At 38.8% G+C, this 24415-nt stretch overlaps 1 protein-coding gene across 1 annotated transcript in view; it reads right to left on the bottom strand.

Annotated features, from left to right (window-relative positions):
• SCIN (scinderin) overlaps window positions 1-24415 on the bottom strand; it is a 77366-nt gene that overhangs the window by 14231 nt on the left and 38720 nt on the right. Inside the window, exons 5-10 of the mRNA XM_036085205.2 lie at window positions 16356-16448; window positions 12234-12366; window positions 11732-11820; window positions 10699-10914; window positions 8548-8669; window positions 2753-2843 (exon numbers count right to left, since the gene is read on the bottom strand). Coding sequence (XP_035941098.2) covers window positions 2753-2843; window positions 8548-8669; window positions 10699-10914; window positions 11732-11820; window positions 12234-12366; window positions 16356-16448 — 744 coding nt within the window. The remainder of the gene's footprint in view (window positions 1-2752; window positions 2844-8547; window positions 8670-10698; window positions 10915-11731; window positions 11821-12233; window positions 12367-16355; window positions 16449-24415) is intronic.

The following is a 24415-nucleotide window of genomic DNA, read 5'->3' as shown; positions in this document are numbered from 1 at the left end:
CACAGCACGCTGAGCCGTTTCTTCTGGGGGGAAACATCACCGTATGGCACCACTTCCTGCTTCCAGAAAGTATAAAGCTGTAAGTGTGTTCACGTACGTCTCCATAAGAGACAAACCAACAAAGTGCGGATGTACGCCATCGTTTGTGAAAATGACTTTTTTCAAGAGCACCAACACTTGATAGCTGTGTAGTGACACACTTGTTTCTGAAATGTTTTGGATCTTGTTCAGAAGGTAAAGAGATGTGCATTTAAATGCTTCCAAAAATAAGAGGACACCAAAGCGTACTCATTATTTCTACATCTCTGTAACTATGAAATGAAAAAATTATGACAATCTGGCCTCCAAGCATCAAAATCTGGCAAAAATAAATAGAATATATTTTCTACTTTTTATTCATAGAAATGGTAATAGATTTGCTTAATATAAGCATTTAAAAGTATGTAATTTAAGGACTTTTCAGGATAAGGAAATTGAAGAAAGTAAATGGTTAATTATTTAATTTCACCTATTAGTTTAATACCAGATATTGGGTTAGAAATGAGTTTCTTATTTCTTACATAAATTATTGATGCAATTTTTTACATAAAGAGTTCAACTTTTGTGTCAGCTCTCTACTTTTTTTTTCAATTATTTTGCCCTATGCTAAAATTGAACTGTCTTATGCACCCTGGTGTATCTTTTTCTAAAAGCCAAATAAATGGGAATGCAGATGCACATACCATAGCAGGGAGGCCTAGGGAGCACTGAAAATAATTAACTTCACAGATATCTTTTTCATTTTATTTAAAAAAAATTTTTGAGGAAGTTCTATGCACAACATGAGGCTTGAACTCACAAACTCAAGATCAAGAGTCGCATGCTTAATGTCCACAATAGCCAAACTGTGGAAAGAGCCAAGATGTCCATCGACAGATGAATGGATAAAGAAGATGTGGTATATATATACAATGGAATATTAGGCAGCCATCAAAAGGAATGAAATCTTGCCATTTGCAATGACGTGGATGGAACTGGAGGATATCATGCTGAGTGAAATAAGTCAATCAGAGAAAGACATGTATCATATGACCTCACTGATATGAGGAATTCTTAATCTCAGAAAACAAACTGAGGGTTGCTGGAGTGGTGGGGGGTGGGAGGGATGGGGTGGCTGGGTGATAGACATTGGGGAGGGTATGTGCTATGGTGAGCACTGTGAATTGTGTAAGACTGTTGAATCACAGACCTGTACCTCTGAAACAAATAATACATTATATGTTAAAAAAAAAAAAAAAAGAAGAAGAAGAAGAAGAAGAAGATAGCAGGAGGGGAAGAATGAAGGGGGGGAAATCGGAGGGGGAGACGAACCATGAGAGACTATGGACTCTGAGAAACAAACTGAGGGTTCTAGAGGGCAGGGGGGTGGGAGGATGGGTTAGCCTGGTGATGGGTATTAAAGAGGGCACGTTCTGCATGGAGCATTGGGTGTTATATGCAAACAATGAATCATGGAACACTACATCAAAAACTAATGATGTAATGTATGGTGATTAACATAATTTAAAAAAAAAAGTGGGGAAAAAAAAAAGAGTCGCATGCTTTACTGACTGAGCCTGCCAGGCATCCCCCACAGGTATCTTCCAATTAGCAGTGGAATAAGCAAGTAGCAACTTACAGAAATGTCTTTTAAATCACAATCCCAAAGCTGTTGGGGTGAGGTTAGCTAGGATTACCTAAAACTGTTGCTGGCTTGGAATTTCCCATAACATTGGGAAAACCTCAATCGCCAACATAAAAAAAAAAAAAAAAAGAGGGCCAATGATTAAGACTCATTTTCCACTGTTAAATTAAAATAAAAGAGATAAAGCGTAAGTTGAACATTTTTCACTACTGTTAACATACTCTACCAGGGACTGGAGTTGTTTATACATTATTGTAAACTACTGCCACCTAGTGATTAAACTAAACATACCATTTCATTGTGAATTTAGGATGTGATAGGCTAACAATGGAAATTCATTCATGGGTATATCAAATATTTTATTACAAAATACAGAACTTATAAGTCACAATGCATGTCTTCAAAGTTTTTGCATAATTTGGTAAGGAACACTTTAAAGATCAATTAAATGACACTCATGTCAGTTCTTATCTAGAAAGATTTCATTCAAGAAGTGAATATAATAGTTCAGGGGAAAGTAGAGTTCAGTGCATTTAAAGAATTCAGTCACCTTGCTAATTTGTAAAAAAATAAAAAAGTTAATATGAACCTTTAAATTTAGATCTAACTTGCTTTATATATCGACTAAGAAGTACCAAGACGGGAAAGAAACCAGCTAGAAGACCAAAGTTGGCGTCCACATCTTAGATTTCATGTACTAAAGTATCTGACTTACCTCTCTGTTTAATTATTATCTTTTAAGAAGTAATTGCACATTTACAAAGATCTGAAAACTGGAAAGTGATCAGCTGGAGGTAATAACTTGTGTAGAACGGTTTTATGTCAAATAACTGTCGATTCTTTTGGTTCCTTAGATCTGTTAATAGTTCTTTGTTTTTGCTTTTGTTTTTCAATTTTGTTTGCTCCCTCTTTTCCAGAATCTGAGAGAACTAGTATGGCATGAGATTAGGAACACTTAAGTTGCAAAATGAAAAAAATATATTTAGAAAATGTCAAATTCCCATCCCAACTTGGGAGGAAGGCTTTAACTAGTCATTGAGCTAGCAAAACTTTAACGTGGATGAGTTCTGGGAGTAAAACTATCCCGACCTGCACAGCCTGGCCTCCAAGGGACCGATCCAACTGAACAGTCAGAAATGCGGATGTTGTCAGCTCATCTCTCGTGGCATTTGCTCCTTGCCTGGAGGAACCAAAGTAAAGTAAATTAGCTTGTATTTAAGTTTTAAGACTTTCTAGTGTAGGCATTTCAGAGACTTAAGTCATTAGGAAAGTTCAAGATGAAACCGTTTGACATGATATGGCCACAGAAGCTATCAGGTTTTTTTTTTCCAAAGATTTTATTTAACTATTTGAGAGACAGTGAGAGAGCACGAGAGCAGGGTGGGGGGCAGAGTGAGAAGCAGACTCCCCACCAAGCAGGGAGCCTGATGCGGGGCTCAATCCCGGGACCCCAGGATCACGACCTGAGGCAAAGGCAGACGCTCAACCGACTGAGCCACCCAGGCGCCCTTAGCGTTTTTTTTTAAAGTACTAACATTGAGCCATGAATTACCCTGTGTATTGCCTAGAACTACACATGATAATTATATTTTTATCTTCATTTTATAGGAAAAGAAATTGAGGCTTAGCTCCTTACATAACTTAGCTAAGTAATCAGGTCTGTCTTATTTCAAGTTGGAGCTGCCTATTTTGGGAAACCATCTCCACAGTAAAAATAATCCATTTGAGTAGAATATGAGCCTCATCTATTAGGCTGGATTTTAGAAGCATCCTATCTTTACCTGAACATTTGGTGACCATAGTAACAAATGTCTGGACCCAAAAAAATCAAGGAAAGAATCATCAGAAGTAGGTGATGGAGTGGCCCCATTTTGTCATTCTAGCAATTCTTTAAAGGAGTTAGTAATAAAACCGTAGGAGTGGCTCAACTACCAGAGACCCAGATAGGGGTCAATAAATCAGTTCATCCAGTTCATTTGCAATTTCTCTTTCTAAGGTAGCTTGTGGCTATAACTCCAGTCACTAGCTTAACCTGTATAGGAACCTTTGGGAGATCTGCTTGTTTGATGAGTTTGTGGGAGGAAAAGCCAAAGCACTGAGCATGGTTTGTTTCTAGCCAATTCTCCCATCTCTGTCTGACTAGGGGTTAGCAGGAAAAATACTAATCCTGGAATCGGATTTCAGAAGTTTACCCTATCAGGATGTCTGGGTGGCTCAGTCAGTTAGGTGTCCGACTCTTGATTTTGGCTCAAGTCATGATCTCATTGGTCTCTCTGCTCAGCGGGGAGGCTGCTGGAGTTTCTCTCTCTCCCTCCCCCTCTCCCTCTGACCTTCCCCCCAACTCACACACGCCCGCTCCCTCCCTCTCTCTCTCTAAAATAAATAAATAAATCTTAAAAAAAGAAGTTAACCATATCTTTTCTTCTGAAACCTTAAGATGACCTACTTGTCCAATACCCAGAACAGATTAGCAATAACCTCCCATCCTGGGCAATACACACATACACATACACATACCCCAAACACTGGGTACAGGAAACACGTTTTGTTTATTTCAGAATATTTCATTGCATCAACAGAGTCAAATGATATAAAAATGTTCTACAAAGGGGGGCAAAAAAAAAAAAAAAAAGGACATGCTCATGTGAGGCACACATTTAAAAGAAAATAAAAAATGTTTTCCCTAATAAAGACACTCATAAAAATATAGTCTTTTAATGCCAATAGCCTAAATTTTCCAGGAGGCTATAATGTCATCAAACACTTCTGTGAGCCACGGGAGCAGAGTGGGGAGTAACAGAGAGCTGAGAATGACAGCTGGGTCTGTGACCACCTGTCTTTTCTCTGTCACATCTGCAGTTCCCTGCCTATTTCTCCATTTCCTTTTTTTTTTTTTTTTTCTGTAGGAAAACATTCAACTGACTATAGACAGTATCAACAAACTTTTGTCCCAATTTCTGGTTTTTATCCCCTGAAGTATTTCAACCAGCAAACCTGGAAAGCCTCACCAAACTCCCGCCTTCTGACACTCGCAATAAATTTTTTACTACTTACCTCCAGCCCCTCTGCCATTTCATGTCAACGTGACCCTTGCTCCCATCCACACAGATTCAGAGTAATTTGCTTTATGGATCTGTGACCCAGGGGGTCAAATACTCCACTACAACTAAGACATAATAAAGTCGCTCTTTGCCTCTAGTTTTGAAAACCTATGCTTAGGGGCGGAGGTTGGCGGGGGTGGAGTGCAATCTACTTTGACATGATTTCTTCTTTATAAACCTTTGGCACTTGTTACTCATTTAAAATAAATGCTGCAGGAAAATAGAATTTACTGCTTTCAGAGATTCACCACTGCCATTGTTCAATGTTTGTTCAATTTCAATTACCTGACATTCCAGAGAAAAGATCACTGCTGAAATTATTTTTCTCCTACCATTTTAGAATATAAGTGGTTTCAGAAATTTAAAATAAGCCACAACAAATATGTGTATTCAGCTGTTGATTTAATTCTAGTCCTTCCCCTGGACTTAATGTGCCTCTGGACTTAACCATTTATACCCCTGCATCAAAATTATCACATAGCCTGGCAAGTTGTTTAGTCTGAAAGCTAATCTTCAAGAGATCTACTTATTTTCTAAATGTCTCTTCACTGCCTTTATAGAAGCTTTTGAAGTCCTGCAAACCATGCAATGTTAACAAACTTACATATTTAACATCCATGATATTAAATGGCAAAGACTCTCAAAGGACTCTCAAGTATCTAACTTATCTTCTTGATATCTCAAAAAAATGATAAATTATCATAGAAAACTTGAACACATAAAATTGGAAAGAACAAATTAAATGACCTCTCCCTCCATCCCAGTCCCATCCCAAAGAGAGTAACTATTAAGAGTGTGGCATATTCTCACCTTTCTTCCCTTTGAATTTTTCACAGTGAGGGCCAAACCTGCCCTCCTTCTACGTTTCTTATCTCAGTGATAAGAATGAAACACTACCCACGTGTGTGTATGGACCAGAAATCTGGGGTCACCCTTGATTTGGCCATCTTCCCTGTTTCCCATAGCCAGTCTTTCAGATGCCAACACCTTAATACTACAAACTCAACTTATCCTTTCCCTCCCTGTTGCTCTAACACTAAGTTCTGGCCACATTATCCTTCAGCTGGATTACTGCAACACATTCCCAATGGCTTCCCTGCCACCGATCTTCTCCCACCAGCCCATTCTCGTAGAGGTCAACCAGAATAATTTCTCTAAGAGGAAGGCCAATCATACCATTCCCCCGAGCAAATTCTTTGACTGATTCCCAATGCCCTGAAAAATAAAGTTCATCTATCCCCAAGACGGTTACAAGGCCATTCACAGGTTGGCTCCTTCTGATTTCTCTGATTTTATCTTTTGCTCCCTAACTTTGCTCCAGCCATATGTCATTACTGGTAAGTTAGAGCACACTTTCCCTGCATTGCTTAGAACAACATCTCTATTTGCTCCCTTGCCTAGCTGCTACTTCTGCTCCCACTTAGATGTCACTTCTAGGAGCCCTAGGAGTGGGCTTGGTGTCTTGCCTAGAATTCCCCAAAGATCAACTTGGTTTTATTTTTTAAATCCTTCATACTTCATTGAAATGCCTGTTCAGTGCCCTCATTGAAATCACCTGCTTCTTTTTAAAGTATAAAATCTTGGGACACAGCTCATTTTTTTTTAACCATTGTATCTTTAGTATCTATCTAGCACAGTGCTTGGCACATAGAAAGTGCTCGGTGAATACTTTCAAATGATTCGAGAAATAGTAACTACATTTAACATTTATCATCTGATTTAGTCTGTTTTAGTTACAGCTACATAGTTATTTACATAGATTGCAAATTGTTAATTTTTCAAAATATTCTCTTGAATTGCTTATTTAGTCTTTCTTGTTTGATCTAAGTGCCACAATCAATTATATTTTTTATATACAAATCAGAGTTAAGAGGAAGACCAAGAAACAGAATGTAAAAGAAAAGCTGACTGAGAACAACTGATTTATCCCTATAAATGCCATGCTTTGCACAAACACTTTTCCGAATTAAAATTTTGGGAGAGGAAATTGCAAAAGAAAGACATAGCTTATACCAGGGTATAGCTGCACTCAGCTTTAGACTTAAAGAGAGCTGTAGATCAGGGTGTGAAATGTTGCTTCACTAGTTACGATAGTTGTGAATTTGGGTTAAGTTACTTAATCTGTCTGCTTCTCCCCTCCCTTTTTGTCTTTCGAAAATAACCTGGTTGTGAGGAAGAAACATAACAAATGGAAACATCTAGCACTTTGCTGGCACAAACATGCTGCCCAAAAAAATGGATGCTATGAAGATGACATCATAAACACAGAGTTAAGTAGCTAAATACATTAATCTCTGACAGGATATGATAGGAACCATTGCCTAAGGCAGTGCAGTGCCTTAGTCGTGAAAGTGCATGTGAATCATCTGGGGATCTTGTTAAAATGCATGTTTTGCTTTAGTGGGCCAAAGGTGGGTACTGGAAATCTACATTTCTAACCAGCTCCCAGGGGATGCTGATGTTTCTGGTTCCCGGACCACCCTTTGGGTACCAAGACCCTATAGGATAAACATAATCATCCCATCTCCTGAACTTGGTTGGGCTCAAGACACTGGTCAGTGTAAGTGATAAGTGGTCACACTGTCAGGATAGAGGTGACTCTGTCATCTGGTAGGACCCTCACCATAGAGAAATGTCACCATATCAGCAGAGACCCATGTCCATGACACTCCCACCCACTGAAGGTTGCCATCACCATGTAGGCAAAAGTAGGATCCTGCTTCACCCCTGCACCTTCCACCCACACCTCTCAGTTTTAAGATCTTTTTGGAAATTTTTTTTCTTTTTTCCAGTCTCCTCAGAAATATTTTATTTTACCTGATTTCACTTAGTAAAAAGTTTGAGAGTCCCACACTATATGATTTGTTGCAGAATCCCCATCCCTTTGGAACAGCCCAGCATGGTATGTATACTTACCATACCTGACTGGACATTCCCCATTGATCAGAGCCTTGGCACTGGACTCTAAGTATCTTAACCTTCAATTAACTCAAATCATTATGCAAAACCATGTAAGATGTGGATACACTGGCATTTTTTCCTCCTTTATTGCCACAAATTTCGTGGGGACCAAGAGTAAAAAATGCATCAATTTGAGGTTTCTGGAGTATGAAACAGTATAAATGATATATATCCCTTAGAGGGTTTGCCTCACTGCAACTCTGCAGCTCCAATTAGGATGGACCTCTGTGAATTTTAATAATAAGAACACATGGTAGCGAGTGCTGGCCAACTGGAGTTAGTTTGCCCCGGAGGTGAGATATTCAACTATATATCCACTAAAAGAACACTACATTTAGATACCAAAATCTTTTTCCTAGACTAGAAAGGATGATTTAAAAAAAAATTTATTTATTTATTTGAGAGAGAGAGAGCATGCAAGCGTGGGGGGAGGGGCAGAGGGAGAGGATGAGGGAGAATCTCCAGCAGACTCCACTCTGAGCACAGGGAGCCCAACCCAGGGCTTGATCTCATGACCCTGAGATCTTGACACTGAGATCATGACCTGAGCTGAAATTAAGAGTTGGAGGCTTAACCAACGGAGTCACCCAGGTGCCCCTAGAAAGGATGATTTTTATTTAACCCTTCCTGCTTGTGGACAAGGCTACAAAATACAGTCAAAAATCATATTGAAAGAAAATACCACATGCATGCTATACAAATCTCACTGGGGTAACTATAGGATAATTCTACCCCATATCCCATGGAATTTGATGAAATGTAACTTTGGAGCAAAATCTGTCCTCCTTGGAACTCGAGATCTTAAGAAAGAGGAAAACTTACCAGGTGTAGATAATCTGTCCTCTGGGATGAGTGTAGAGTATAATGTAGCAGTCACCACCATAGAATTCGCCATATGAGTTTTGATCAATTTCGATCCTACCATTATTTTCTACACGCCAAATCTGAAAGGAATGGAATGTGTGTAACAAAATTAAAATTTTCTTGATCTAATAGTACTTCTCAGGAGTTAATTTTGGGAGGGGGGTTAGATCTATTGTTAAACAACTTTTAAATACTTTTCTAACTAGCTTACAAATTAAGCAATGGGAAGAAATTTTATCAGTTTGACCGTTTGTTCACTATTAATACATACCTCCTGTTTGATTGATTAGTGAAAATAACACGAGACTCTGGTGGAATAAGGAACTAAAATATTCGGCTCAGAAATATGTCTCTTAACTTGCATAAAATATTTCATCCATTAGGAGATAACTTGTTTGTTTGTTAAAAACATTTTTCCCCTGCACTGTAAGGCATGAAACTATTATTTCTTTAGGCAAGAGTGGCAGATTGGGACCAAATAATCAAGATGCCAATTACTTGAGTATTTTTAAGAGGCATCATCTAGGCATAAGACTGAAAAGGTAAAAATAGGCAGAACCAGTTTTTGTTTTTGTTTTTGTTTTCTAGTTTCTCATCCTCATCACAGATTAAAGACACTCCAAGTTGGAGAGATGAGAGCTGCAGATTAACCAGGAAAGTAACACTGGAGAACCTGCCAGGCACTGTGCGCATGCGCACCCTCCCGGGGAGCGGGAGGATGCACCCCTTCCCTTGAAATCTGGAGATGAAGGAGCGGCAGTGCTTTCAGAGAGACGCACGACATCCTGGTGAGCAGGGGAGAAACAACAGCACTATCGGGCTAAGACCAAAAGCCTAGAGAAAGCCCCCAGGCTTCCGAAGTCCGGGGACGACTCAGGAGGACATCTCGGAGACAACATGACCCGACACAAGGAGACTGCAGCTGGGACATGGTGCTGGGGAGCCACATCTGCCAAGAGGCCCTGCGGCTGTGCAGAGCTGCAGAAAAGCACGTGTGAGCAGGAGACAGGCTCAGACCGGAAGCTGATACCCCTGGAACAATGGCCATGAGGTGCCTTTCTCCCTTTGCACTTCCCACAACCCCTCGATGGCTTAGATGCATACTTCATGTCTTTGAAAAGAGGCAAAACTACTTCCTAAATCTCTTTCCCATTCACTTTGCTCCAGACATTGTAGTAAGCCTTGGGAATACAAAGATAAAATAGTCAATTCCTACCCTCCAGGAACTAACGAGAGCACTAGGAAGAAAAATAAACAGTTTTGCAGTCCTTAGATGATGGTTCTGTGAAAAATATCACTTATGGTTTGAGCACAGAGAAAGGCTGCTCCAGGGCAGAGGGAGGGCTTCTCAAAGAGGTGCAGCTTGTGACTGAACTGAATTAGGCAGGAGGACGAGTGGAGACTTTAGCCAGAGGGAGGAGGGTGAGGCAGCAAGGAGAGCAAGGATCAAATCCTGGAAGACCTTGCGGGCCCAGCTGAGGATGGAGTGCCATTAAAATATTTTATAATAAGACGTAACATTACCCAGGTCTCATTAAGTTAGATGACTTAAGAGTAGAGGGTGAAGAGAGTTGAATTAGGGAGAATTATAAGGGGGTTATGAGCAATTTTTTGTCAAAAAATGGGAATAATCAACAAACAATTTGAATGCTCTAAAAATATCTATGAGTTTAGCACATGCCCAATTTGATTTTGTGAATGCCTGTAACATACAAGGAAAGGTCTAAATAATGGTCATTGGTACATTCAGAGCAACTCGCCCTCACTGGATAATCCCAGTTCCAGGAGCGGAAGCAATTCTGGACCAGGAAACAAGATGACTGGGTTCCACAACACGTCTCTAAGATGATAATGAGGTGATCTTGCACAAATCACCTAACTTCTTGGAATCTCAATACACACACTGTAAAATAGGATTGAAGGTCAGAGAGTATCTCTTCCAGATTTAAACTCCCTGATTTAATATACAGTCATGGTCCACCTTTATTAATAAGTAAAATTAACAAGTAAAATGACAAGTTTGTAGTCTTCTGAAATTACATTTCCAGGTGTACTGGCATAAATGGACTTGATGAAAACAAACAAACACAAACAGGAACAGCCAAATACCTCCACTTTGCCGGAACCATCATCCACCATATTGTGCTGGGCGGCCATCTGCGGAGAAGTATGTAGTTTTGAGGCATCAAATGGAATTTGTTTTATTCGAGCCACTTTCTCGGTGACATAGACTTTCCCAAAGCCATCACTCTGATCTTTCTCTCTCCAGTCCTTAAAGAACTGTTTGAAGATTGGTGTTTCCCCTCCTTCTGGAAGAACTTGAATCTAAAATTTAAAACAATAATAATTATTATAAAAAGAAAATAGACAGAGGGAAAAACATTCATCCAGGAATGGAGAAAAAACTAAGGAAATGAAAAGACTGTCTTGGTTTCTGTGATGACAGATGTAAATTAGAAGCTGGGATCCATAAGTGAATGTAAAATGGAAGATTATCAGATATGAAGGTAAAACAATCCAACTGTACTTTTTGTCACAACTAAAGTGATTGCCACTGAATTTGGATGTTTGAAGTAAGAACAAAGTTCTTTCGTGTTACCATTACACATATGACTTGTTTTCTGCATTAGGTTTATAAGAGATCTGTGACCTGGAAGAAATGATCTCATTATGTTCCTTGTGCCAGGACATAAAACTGAAGAGAAAGGATGAGGCTGAAAGACTCAGAAAAGGAAGAGTACCTAGTCAGGTGACTAAGCTGATGTCAATGAAGCCAAATATTATGTGGGTATTAGCCCATGTCTGCACAACTTGCTCTCAGGACTAACTGAAAAGTGCTCTCAGTGCATTCAACTGTGGTTGATCATCTTGACTGAAATGCCATGGAAGAAACAGATGGGGTCTTTTTTTTTTTATCATGCAGCCCCATGGAAGGTCTGATCTCCAGTTTCTGCAAAATTCCATCCTCCACAAAGCTATGGTTCTAGGGACATGGGGCACAATGTGGCACACACATAAGGGAAGAATGACTTCCATGCATAGGTTACTTTGAACCAAATTCTCTCATGAGTTTTGTGGAGATAGGATGAGCTCCCACATTTAAAATTTTTTTTCTAGCCAGCTCATTTTCACGCACACTTACTTGGGTATTGGTGGAATAATTCATTTGCTTCAGAAATTCTTCAGCTGTCTTCATTGCAGCCTTTCTCTCCTGGGGATTAGCATCTTTACCTAAAATAGAGGATAAATGAAAAAGACAGAATCCCAGAGAGGGAAGGTATTACATGATTATGAAATACTTGCACACCAAGTAATAAACATAATTATAATTTAATTTAAATATGACACTGAGAATGGCAAAAATGTCCTGGTATGTTAAATATATTTATTAATATCATAATGATCGCTATATATGTATAAAAGATTCGTTTTATATTGCCCTAATGCTTTCTTTAACCCCATCGTTCCTGGCAAATGATACTAGTAGAAAGAAAATATGGTTTTCATGTCTGCGTTTTACATGAGCTATTTACAGATCAAGTCTCAAAATCATAGGTTTTTTTTTAATCAGAAAAGACGTTTTCTTTACCTCTTCAAAGAAATAGCTGTAAATCTGAAGAACAGCTACAACATCAATGGTTTACCTTTCCATACGAAAATCTGTTTTGCAGCACCGTGGTCCAAAATAAAGCATTCTTCAGAAAGCAGCATTGCCATGGAGAAGGGGTTCTCTTCTGCAACCACAGTCACTCTCATGGATCCACTGGCATCTGAAACCTAATATAAAAACCATGAGCTTGTTTGCAGATAATAAAAATGTCCTAAAATTACATTATGGTGATGGCTGTACAACTCTGTAAATGTAACAACCATTGAATTGTATACTTTAAATGGGTATGGTATGTAAATTATATCTCAACAAAGCTATTAAAAAAAAAAAAAAACAAAAATCCATGAGCCAAATTATACCCTAAAAGGCTTCTTCAAAGTCCTTTGGACAATCAACAAAACTAAAAGACAATCTACGGAATGGGAGAAGATATTTTTGAATGACATATCTGATAAAGGGTTAGTATCCTAAATATATAAAGAACTTACATAACTCAACACCAAAAAACCCCCAATAGTCCAAGTAAAAATGGGCAAAAGACATGAACAGACATTCCTCCAAAGAAGACATACAGATGGACAACAGACATATGAAAAGATGCTCATCATCACTTAACATCAGGGAAATAAAAATCAAAACCATAATGTGATATCACTTAAACCTGTCAGATTGGCTAAAATCAAAAACACAAGAAACAACAAGTATTGGCAAGAATGAGGAGAAAAAGAAACCCTCATGCACTGTTGGGGGCAATGCAAACTGGTGCAGCCACTGTGAAAACATTATGGAGGTTCTTCAAAAAATTAAAAATAGAACTACCATATGATCCAGTAATTCCACTACTGGATATTTAACCAAGAATACTAAAACACTAATTCAAAAAGATGTATGCACCCACCCCTATGTTTATAGCAGCCAAATTATGGAAACAGCCCAAGTGTCCATTGACTGATGAATGTGTAAAGAAAATATGGCATGTATATAAACAATGGAATATTACTCAGCCACACAAAAGAATGAAGTTTTGCCATCTGCAGCAACATGGATAGATCTAGAAAGGATAATGCTAAGTGAAATAAGTCAGAGAAAGACAAATACCATATGATGTCACTCATATGTGGAATTTAAGAAACAAAACAAATGAACAAAGGAAAAAGAGAGAGAGAAAGATACCAAGAAATAGGCTCTTAACTATAGAGAACAAACTGATGGTTACCAGAGGGGAGGTGGGTGGGGGATGGGTGAAATCTGTGAAGGGGTTAAGAGTACACTTATGACGATGAGCACTGAGTAATGTACAGAACTGTTGAATCACTATATTGTACATCTGAAACTAAGATAACACTATATGCTAACTATATGGAATTAAAATAAAGTCTTTTGGAGTAAAAGAACCATTAATAAAAAGTGAAGTTTCAACACTGGACCTAAAGCATGAGAAAATAATAATGATAATAGTAATGGCTAAGGTTTGTTGAGATTTCTATATAATAGGCACCAAGTGATGAACTTTACATGATTATTTACTAATTTTTATAGCAATTTTTTCAACTAGGTAATAGTCTTATACTCATTGCACACACACAAAAGCTAAAGCTTAAACATTCATTCATTTAACATTTACTGAGTGCCTACCATATGCCAAGCACTATGCTAAGAAGCACTGGCACATTACAGTCTATGCTTATAGACTGTTTTCAAATTAGGTCCTGCAAATTGTCAAAGTAAATTTCCTCTGTCACAAATAGTTATTTACTTAGACTCTTGAAGTTTGGAAATAACCACACAACATTTCTTTTAGGGGCGCCTGGGTGGCTCAGTCGGTTAAGCATTTGCCTTCGGCTCAGGTCATGATCTCAGCGTCCTGGGATTGAGCCCTGCATGGGGCTTCTTGCTCAGCGGGGAGTCTGCTTCTCCCTCTCCCTCTGCCCCTCCTTGTGCACGCATGCTCTCTCTCTCTGTCTCAAATAAATAAATCTAAAAAAAAAAAATTTAAAAAGAACAATTTTTTAAAGTTAAAGGTGGTCTTGCAAAATTGAAAGTGATATTAATGCCTAGGTTAGAATTCCGTTTTTCAAAGGCCAGCTTATAGGCTGCAAGGTAATCACCTGGGCACTTGATAAATATGCAGATTCCAGGGCCCTCCCAGTGGTGGAGTTTTGCAGCATTGTGGTGGGGCTTGAATTCTGTTTTTTTAGAAATTGCCTAGGTGACCCTGCTTCCCAGCTTTGTTCTGCCATCCCAAATTAAAGTATTTTCAAACAGACTTTGTATTTTACATATATCCAATACATTATACATCCACTAGAGGGAGGAATGATTCAGGATTGACATCTTCACATTTTAAAACATTTCTTCATCAGTTCCTAATGCTGCCCAAGAGGGAGAATCGTTTTATTTGATGAGGCGGCATAAAAGGTATTTGTTAAGCTGTTGAAAATGGGTTTTAGAAGCAGTAACGAAAAAGACGTGCCATGAAGTCTTAATTTTTAAATTTTTATTTATTTGAGAGAGAGAGAGAAAGAGAGAGTGCGCATACACACGGGGGGAGGGGCCGAGGGAAAGGGAAGAGAAAATCCCAAGCAGACTCTACACTGAGCTCACAGTCTGGGGAGGGGGGTGGGATGCCGATCCCTCGACTGCGAGATCACCACCTGAGCCGAAACCAAGAGTCCCACACTTAACTAACTGTGCCACCGAGGCGCCCCCTCGAATTCTTTAGAATAACAATTTCTGTGTGGCTTATATTAAAATCATGAGTATTTAGCAGCAGTCATGACCACATTTTCCTTTGCCATCTAGGAAGAAAATAATTCACTTCCCCTTTACAAAACGCAAGTTATTAGACACAAGTTAGTAACTTGATCTTCATTCAAAATCAGTTTCTTTTTTATTGTTATGTTAATCACCATACATTACATCATTAGTTTTTGATGTAGTGCTCCATGATTCATTGTTTGCGTATAACACCCAGTGCTCCATGCAGAACGTGCCCTCTTTAATACCATCACCAGGCTAACCCATCTTCCCACCCCCCTGCCCTCTAGAACCCTCAGTTTGTTTCTCAGAGTCCATCGTCTCTCATGGTTCTTCTCCCCCTCCAATTTCCCCCCCTTCATTCTTCCCCTCCTGCTATCTTCTTCTTCTTCTTCTTCTTCTTTTTTAACATATATTGTATTGTTTCAGAGGTACAGATCTGTGATTCAACAGTCTTGCACAATTCACAGCACTCACCATAGCACATACCCTCCCCAATGTCTATCACCCAGCCACCCCATCCCTCCCACCCCCCACCACTCCAGCAACCGAGTTAGAAGTTCCCTTCAAGAATAGCAAATATAACTCCTTCCTGTGATGACTGATGACTACCTAGTTCTGCAGGGAGATTAGTGGTCTGCTCCAAATCATGCTCTTGGAAAGTTACAAGGGGAGGGAACTCCTGAAGGATCCCATTTGAGCAGTCTCAGATACCGGTGTATCTGTGACTTCTGTTACCTTCACCAGCAATAAAATCATAAAATTCTGGAGTTGTAAGGAACCTGAATAATCTTCTAATGGAATCTGTCTTTCTTTTTTTCAGATAAGAAAACTGAGACCCAGCATGGTCATATCTTGCCCAAGGTCATCCAGGGGTCATCACTACAGCAGTGACATAGAACTAGGAGTCCAATGGCCAGGACAGGGTTGTTTTTACCCTGTTTCCTCCCAGCTGTTTGATTTGATAGCTTTGCCCTCCTGTAACAAAAAAAGCCTTTATTATGGCTGAATAAGATATTTAAAATAACGTGAAGCTTTTATAGTTTATCAAAATTTTGTAAGAAAAACCTTACTGAGTATTTTTATTCCATGAAGGAAACATTTTATTGAACGTCATGTATCAAAACATATTGTTGCAAACTAGCACGACAACACTATATAATTCTATTTAAGTTGTAGCAGTAATTTCACTGATTATTTGACATTAAAAAAAAAATAACAAAAAGTAATAAAAAGAAGAATTTTAATAAACATACTAGAGCATAGAATGGATTCTACCTACACACTTCTCTTTGAGAGCAATGAGAATTATCAGCTACAGCAGAGTCCCTTCCAGAACAGGTCTCCTGGCTGTATCCAGTCTAGTAAAAACAATAGAACTCACTAACAGTGAACTCACCATGTAGAGTTTAGCCATTTTCCTGTTGGTTATGTCTGCTACGGTGTCGTCATCATCGTCTCCATCCCTAAGCTCCGGCTTTGTCCCTAAAACCTGGAAAAAAGTGAACAGATAAAAGATAAAGACCGCTCATTAAAGAATGCAGAGTTAAAAAAAAAAAGTAAACTATCTTATATTTCTAAAGACATAGATTATAAAATATTTGCAATTAAAATGACCAGGCTCAAACATTTCTCACCAATCATACTGCATTGGCCTTTGCTCATGGATCAAATGAATGAATTGCATTCAGTCAACAAACACTGAGTTTGCTCATGATACTAACTTCCAAGAAAGTAAAATCCTACACTTGAAAGCATAGGTATTCATATTATTGAAGACTAGCAGGAATCAATTAAAATATGAGTTCTAAATTCACTTCTGTTACAGAGCAAAGAAGGTCACTTCTTGTGACCTCTGCTTCTAGAAGCAATCTATAGGTTTAATTACAAAAAAATCTTGGATCAAATTATTGAGGGTAGAGTACCATTATCATCAGATAAAGAGCAAATTCTTAACTACGTGATGATGTATTTCCTGCTGTATATTTGGCACTTAGAACAGTGTCTGGAACATAAGAGATGCTCATTAAGTAATAGTCAAATGAATAAATGAATGTATTTATGTATTTTCTGCATATACGATACAATCCAAAAGTTTAAGTACATAAAGCATTAGTAGAAAGTACATTTAAATCAGCTTTGATTTTCTACATACTATAATCACAAAAAAGGTATATAAAGCAACTTAATTATTAAATTAATTGACACAAATATAGAATGTTAAGGACAGAAAAAAAATATAAACAATCTAAACAATGTGCCTTTTATAACAACATAAGCATAAATTCAAATTTAGAACATGCAAAGAAGGTATTCATTTAAACTCAATAAATATTTCATATACAATGAAATCCCTTGCATAATGTGTTTTATGTTCACTATAATACGTTGTATGAAAATATATACTGCCAAATACCAGGCAACAATAAAAATGTGTATAAATTCTAATCCTTGTTCAAGTATGGGCACTGCCTGGAGTTTCAAAACACATTAAAGAAGTTATTTTCAGGAGCCTGGGTGGCTCAGTTGGTTAAGCGACTGCCTTCAGCTCAGGTCATGATCCTGGAGTCCCTGGATCGAGTCCCGCATCGGGCTCCCTGCTCGGTGAGGAGCCTGCTTCTCCCTCTAACCCTCCCCCCGCTCATGTGCTCTCTCTCTCATTCTCTCTCTCTCAAATAAATAAATCTTAAAAAAAAAAAGAAGTTATTTTCTCTGGGAATATGCTCATCTTTTTGTTGACACAGTGATCAATAAAACATTTTAATTATTGTACATACTAAATGGTTATAATACAGTTTTTTTTTTTTTTGCTAAAAGTAGGATCAAGACACAAAACACTTGGAATCAAAGGTGCTTTTTTAAAACACCTTTACTGTGCTAGAAGTATGTATATCTTCTAAGAGCAGGAAAAGCCTCCTTATATACCCTTTTGTGATTCTACTCTAACCAAGACAGTAGTTTGGAATCAACAATTTGGGTTGAGGACATATCTAGTACTTGGAAGTTTCCCAGTGGGCCAAGTGAGTCTGAGATTTGGGGCACACTCTAACTTTTAATTTTCAGACAATAATTCCCATATGAACCAAGGTTCTTAATTAGCCTCTCAAAGGATTGTAGCACAGTTGGGAATTGAACCCACGGGATTTACCAGAAACAAGCTTAACTGCAGGGGTATGGGGATGCTGTACATTGTCCAAGAATCATTTTAAAATTCAGTACAACAACTAAGCATTTACCAAAAACCTCATTGGGGTATACAAATTAGTTTCTAACCATCTTCTCAAACCTTAAGGACTTTACATCTTGTATAGAAAGAGGAAAATAACTAAACATATTCTCTTTATCAACTATGCCATACATTATGATCTTTGAAATAGACTGTAAATACAGCTTTTTTTTTTTTTTTTTTTTTTTTTTTACAGGTAGGATAATGCCTAAATTTTAAACAGTCATTTTAGGTTTGTCAAGTGATTACCATTTAACTCATGTAATCCTTGGTGTGTGAAAAAAAAACATATATTTTGACAATTTAAAGAGGAAGGGAGGGGCACCTGGGTGGCTCAGTTGGTAAAGCGTCTGCCTTCGGCTCAGGTCATGATCCCGGGGGTCCTGGGATTAAGCCCCCTGCTCCGCAGGAAGCCTCCTTCTCCCTCTGCCCCTCCCCCTGCTTGTGCTCTCTTTCTCTTAAATAAATAAAATCTTAACAAAAATTAGATAAACTTTAAAGAGGAAGGGAAACAGAGAAGCCTTATCTGATGATGTTTCTTAAAAATTTCATCTATTGTTCCAGCCAAGACCTGTCACTCAAGCTTGGAGTCTCCCCACCCCTCCCCTTCCTTCAATTATTTTCTGTAAATTTCCACTTAAAAGTATCATCATCCTTTAACATGCTCCAAAGTGAACTTAGCTTTCCACAAAACTGGCCATTCTCAATTCTCCATTTGTGTCAGTGCATCTCTATTCTGTTCACCTGGACTTAAAATCAGGAGGTCAGTTCTGAATACTGCCTGTCCTCCATATTGAATCTCCTACTCACTTAGTCATTAAATTCTGCTTCTTTATAATGTTTGGAGTCACCTTAATTCCCACCTCAGTGAAGTCCCTCATCACCTGAGCGATGGGTTACACCTACTCCTTTCGGTTCCCTCCTGCCTTCAGGCTCACCTCATTTTTTCATCCAGAAAGTTATCCTGTACACTGGCTGGAAGGCCCCTCATTTCACTTTACTCCTAAGTTTCAAGAATATGACTCCAGAAAAAAAGGCTTATATCCTCTATCTGCACCAGTGACTCTTAAAAAGTTCAATGTGCTCAAGCAACATCTGGGTAACCTGATAAAATAAACAATCTCAACAGCCAGCTATTAAGTCGTCAGGTCTGGGGTGAGGCCCAGGGAACTGCATTCCAGATGATGCTGAATTGGCTGCTTACTGACAGAGCCAAAACTTCTGTCTGGATTCCAAAGCCCCTTCAGAGGCTGGATGTTACCGACACTGCATTATTTCTCAGCATTCTCTACCACCTCCCTTCTCTCATCAAGCTGATGTTTTCAGTGTCCCTTGTGGGAGCCACACACTTTCCTTCCCCAAGGCTCTCTGGAATGCTGTATGTAACTTCTACCCAGGTTGACTGGGTGTGGTAGAAGCAAAACTGAGCAATTATTCTTTGGTTGGTTCAGCTAATTATAATTGGCCCAGGAATAGTTACTGCTTATTGAGTGTCTACTATGAGTCACGCACTGTCAGGAGCTTTGGACGCATATTGTTTCATCTTTATAAGAGATCCCATGAGCTAGATACTGTTATCCTCATTTTACAGAAAAGCTCACCGATGCTCAAAGAGAAGTGAATGTTCCACAGAACTGCTAAGTATTGAGGCTTAAATTCCATCACAGATTCCTTCAATGCCGTAACTTTAATGATTTTTTAAATTTTTCTATTTTTAATTTTAATTTTTTATTTTTTTAGAGAGAGAGAGAACGGGGTTGGGGGGAAGGGGTAAAGGGAGAAAGAGAATCTTAAGCAGGCTCCACACCCAGCATAGAGCCTAACCCTGGACTCATTCTCATGCCCTCGAGATCATGATCTGAGCTGAAATCAAGAGTTGGACACCTAACCGACTGAGCCACCCAGGCGCCCTTCAGTCATTTTCAGAATAATTAGTTGCATATTTCCCTAAATCAAGGGAAACTAGGAAAGTCTTGGAAACAGACAAAAAGATTCTTTCCAAGGATGGTGTCTAGGGGCTCCTTCTGGTGATCTGATACCATAAAGTTTATTTTCTTTCCTTTTCTTTATTTTCTAATTCAGTAGAAGATTGATAGCAGCAAATGATTTCGTCCACAGAGATGCACAGGAATTTTTTCTGGTGGAGATGAGACTAATTTCTCCCCTGTGGAAGAGGCCAGCTTTGCATTTGTCAGCAAATTCATCTTAACACTGACCACCCATTCACTTGTCTGTTCTTTAGATTCTTCTTTGAACTAATTACAATATCTTACTAGTTCTCTTATTTTTTTTTTTTAAAGATTTTACTTATTTATTTGAGAGAGAGAGAAAGAGAGCACGAGCAGGGAAGAGGAGCAGAAGGAGAGGGAGAAGCAGGCTCCCCGCTGAGCAGGGAGCCCGATGCGGGGCTTGATTCCAGGACCCTGGGATCATGACCTGAGCCACCTAGGCTTAATTACTTAAATAAAAATTTTTGATATGGGTTATTTTATATTTGTATGAGACTCATGATTTTATTTGTTTGCAACTACCTTTTAACACCTAGTACCCCTCGTCTGAACCACATGTATTGAAATCTGTTTACATATTTATTGCCTTTTATTGTGTATTACATGTCTTCAGCTAACACTTCTCAAGCGCTACTGTGTGCCATGCCTGAGACTTCATAAATTTTAAAAGATGCTTCCAGGGGCGCCTGGGTGGCTCAGTCGGTAAGCATCTGACTCTTGCTTTCAGCTCGGGTCATGATCTCAGGGTCGTGAGATCGAGCCCCACATCAGCCTCCACCCTGAGTGTGGAGCCTGCTTTGGATTCTCTCTCTCCCTCTCCCCCCTCCCCACTCTTGCGTGCTTTCTCTCTCTCTCTCTCAAAAAATAAAAATTAAAATAAATAAAAAAATAAAAGATGCTTACATAGCCCTACTTACTAGACACCAGTCTAAGAACGTTAGATTTATTAAGTCATTTCATCGTCACATCAACTGGGCACTCTTATTAACCCATTTTATGCCTCAAGAAACAGACTAAGTGACTTGCCCACTGTCATGCATCTTACAACAAATGACAGTCAGGATTTGAACTCTGGCTCCAGAGTGGGGGGCCGTAACTCGCACGGCGCGCTGCCTCTGTGGGAGCTTCAGAAAGGTCTTCACACTTAATTGCTCAGGCCTTGCCTCTGGAGATAAAGCAGAAAGTGTTTCGCAGCAGAGACTGTAGAGGGGACACTCTTAGTTCTCTCTTTCTGAAGAGAGCAATTCTGGCACGTCTACCGCGCAGCACGCACGCTGGTCGATACTGTGACGGTGTTCCGCCCTCCTCCCTCCACAGCTGTCCTCATCGCTCCCCAAACCCTCTCTCCGCTCCCCTTCCTGGCGGCTCTGCCTATGCTGGGGGCCTCAAAGGCTGACAGAGGGAAGGTCTTCCATCACATCAGGGTGTCGTGCGAACAAACAGCGCTTCAGACAAGATACGAGAGTGTCCAACCAACCTGAGTGCACTACCAAGGAATGTAAAATAAAGCAATAATACTTCTTTACCCATAAAATTGTTACAAGTTAGGAGACAACTGACAACACCCGATGTTGGGAAAGATTCTGTATTCTACTAAGCACTCTCTGGTGAGAAATAGGTAACAGAAATGCAAGAAACGGTCCAATTATTTAACCCAATAATTCTATTCTAACGGTTCATTCCAAGGAAGTAATTAAAATACGAGCAAAGGATCAACCTAATAAATACATCACAGCATTTTACAATATTAAAAGACACAAACCACGTAAATGCCCAACATGAAAGGGATTCATTGAATAAATTAGGCTGTATCGATAGAATAGAAAACTATACAGACATTAAAGTATTATAAAAATTATGCGATGGTCAGGAATATGTTCGTAATATCTCAAGTATAAATTTAGTTTGCAAGACATTATCTACAGTATGAACTCTTTCTTGTGAAAGCACAGAGATACGTACATGAAAACAAAGATTAGGAAGGATTTAGTTATTTTTTTCCTCAAAGGTGGGACTTGGAGATATATTTTTTCTCTATTGTGACTATATATATTTTTTAAAATTTCAATAACAAGCAGGTATTTGGGGGCACCTGGGTGGCTCAGTCGTTAGGCATCTGTCTTCGGCTCGGGTCATGATCCCAGGGTCGAGCCCCACATCAGGCTCCTTGCTCAGTGGGGAGCCTGCTTCTCCCTCTCCCGCTCCCCCTGCTTGTGTTCCCTCTCTGTCTCTCTCTCTGTCAAATACATAAAATCTTTAAAACAAACAAACAGGTATTTGTCCTTTAATAAATAAAATTGTAAAAGCTTTTATTAAACAAACAAAAAAAAAATACTGACCTCTTGTTTTTGTATTTATTTTCTCTCCCCAGTGGAAAAAACAGTTGCCATTTCATTACCTCAAATGGAATAATTATAATTCCCTTTTAATTTATAATCTACCTTAAGCTTCTCCCTCAGCCTTCCTCATTCAGTTCATCAAAGCATAGTAACTATTCTTGATGGATTCCTAAATGCTCTAGGCATTTTGATCAGAGAAACTTTTGTTAATGTAAAGACCTAGAACTGGCTACCAGTGACAAAGGGGCCTTAATATTTCAGCTAGAAATTAAGTGATTCCAAAGGTCACAGGTACTATTTTGTTATAGATGTGATCTGAGTAGAAAAATGGGAGTATCTCTATCTTCTCTCTGTCAGTAACATAATGGAAATGTTTAACAACTTAAGACACTATTCTAAGTACATTAGAGAGGCTGGAAATTTGTGGAAATAAAATTTTGTTCTATGCCAAAGTAGACCTTCTGTTGTGCTGTTCACTCTTTGCCTTCAACGGGCGTTCAATTCAAAATAATTCAGAAGATATTTATATTAAATCATTACAGCAAATACACCAACTTGCTTTAGATTCACAGTCCCCCAGCTTCAGATTTTCTGGGTCCTCATGACATGGGTCAAGACTATCCTTAGCGTCCTGTGTTTTCTCTCAATGACCCATTGTGACTTTTTCTTTTAAAACATAAATGGGCCTATGTGTAAATTTGTTTTAGAAAGAAGGACCAGGAAGTTAAGAAAAAAGTTACTCTCTCTTCACAATCTTTACTTAATTTTTACATTTGCACCAGCCTTTATTTATTTATGTTGAATCTTTTAGCCAGCCCCACCTATTTGGAATATGAAATTCCAACATTTATGATTTGCTCCCTCAAGACACACTTTCTCTATTTTAACTTTCTACAGAAAAGTTAGGATGTTTGGACAATTTGCAGTAAGAATTTGGAGTGAAGAGTAGGAAAAGAAAGGATAATATGTGCTCTGGAGGAAGGACAATACGTAACTCAAGACTCCAGATCACTCTGGATGAAAATGTTCCAAGCTGGTGACAAGTCCCCAGAGGATTTAACATAGAGGGTCTTATATGTTTCTCAACTGTGATTTCACCTTGACAGATCAGGAAATTGATGATGAGAGAAGTTAGGAGTTGTGCCAGAGGTCCAAGTCCTTTAAAGAGTAAGCGCAAGGACGCAAACCCCAGGCTTCCCAGCTCCTACTGCAGTGCTCCCCACAGCAAGGGAGACCTCACAGTCTTCTTACGTCATCACGTTAGTATGCATGGCTGTCTCTGGTCTCACTAAAAAAGCAAAGGAAGCTCTCGGGTCCTCAGAGCTAACACTTTAATTACCTAGAAATTCACCTGTCTTATTTCCTTTCCCTAACTGGAAAAAAAAAAAATCAGTCCATCGTTAACATATGGTGAATAGATAAAAATTATAAAGGCAAAATATAGCCTTGTTATGGTATATTTTCTTGCTTCCAGGAATTTTATGGCTTAGGTCAGACAAATATTTGATAACAGGAAAGACATACAGAGATATAAAATTACAGGCAATTCTGAGAAAAGCTGTGACCCCGTTTAGCTAGCTCCACCTAATCTTCCAACATTTGCTCTCCTGATCTCAGTGTGTGCTCTCCTGCCTCTGAAATGCCTCTATCCTGTTACTGATGGATCAAATAAAAAGGGTAATTTAATATATCAAATAGCGGGTAAAGTCATTCTAGACTGAGAGAAAGCATGTGAAGTACATGTTTGGATAAAAGGATAAAGTGAATGACGAGCCTGCAAGAGAGGTTTGGTTATTTAATAATCTGGGCTAGGACTGTCCAATAGAATCTTCTGTAAATAAAATATTTCATACCTGTCCTGTCCAACATGGTAGTCATTAGCTAC

This window comes from Halichoerus grypus, chromosome 12 (genome assembly GCF_964656455.1).
Source record: "Halichoerus grypus chromosome 12, mHalGry1.hap1.1, whole genome shotgun sequence".
Classification (NCBI taxonomy): domain Eukaryota; kingdom Metazoa; phylum Chordata; class Mammalia; order Carnivora; family Phocidae; genus Halichoerus; species Halichoerus grypus.
Note: the sequence above shows the minus strand (reverse complement) of the source record. Positions and strands in the feature narration are given on the sequence as shown.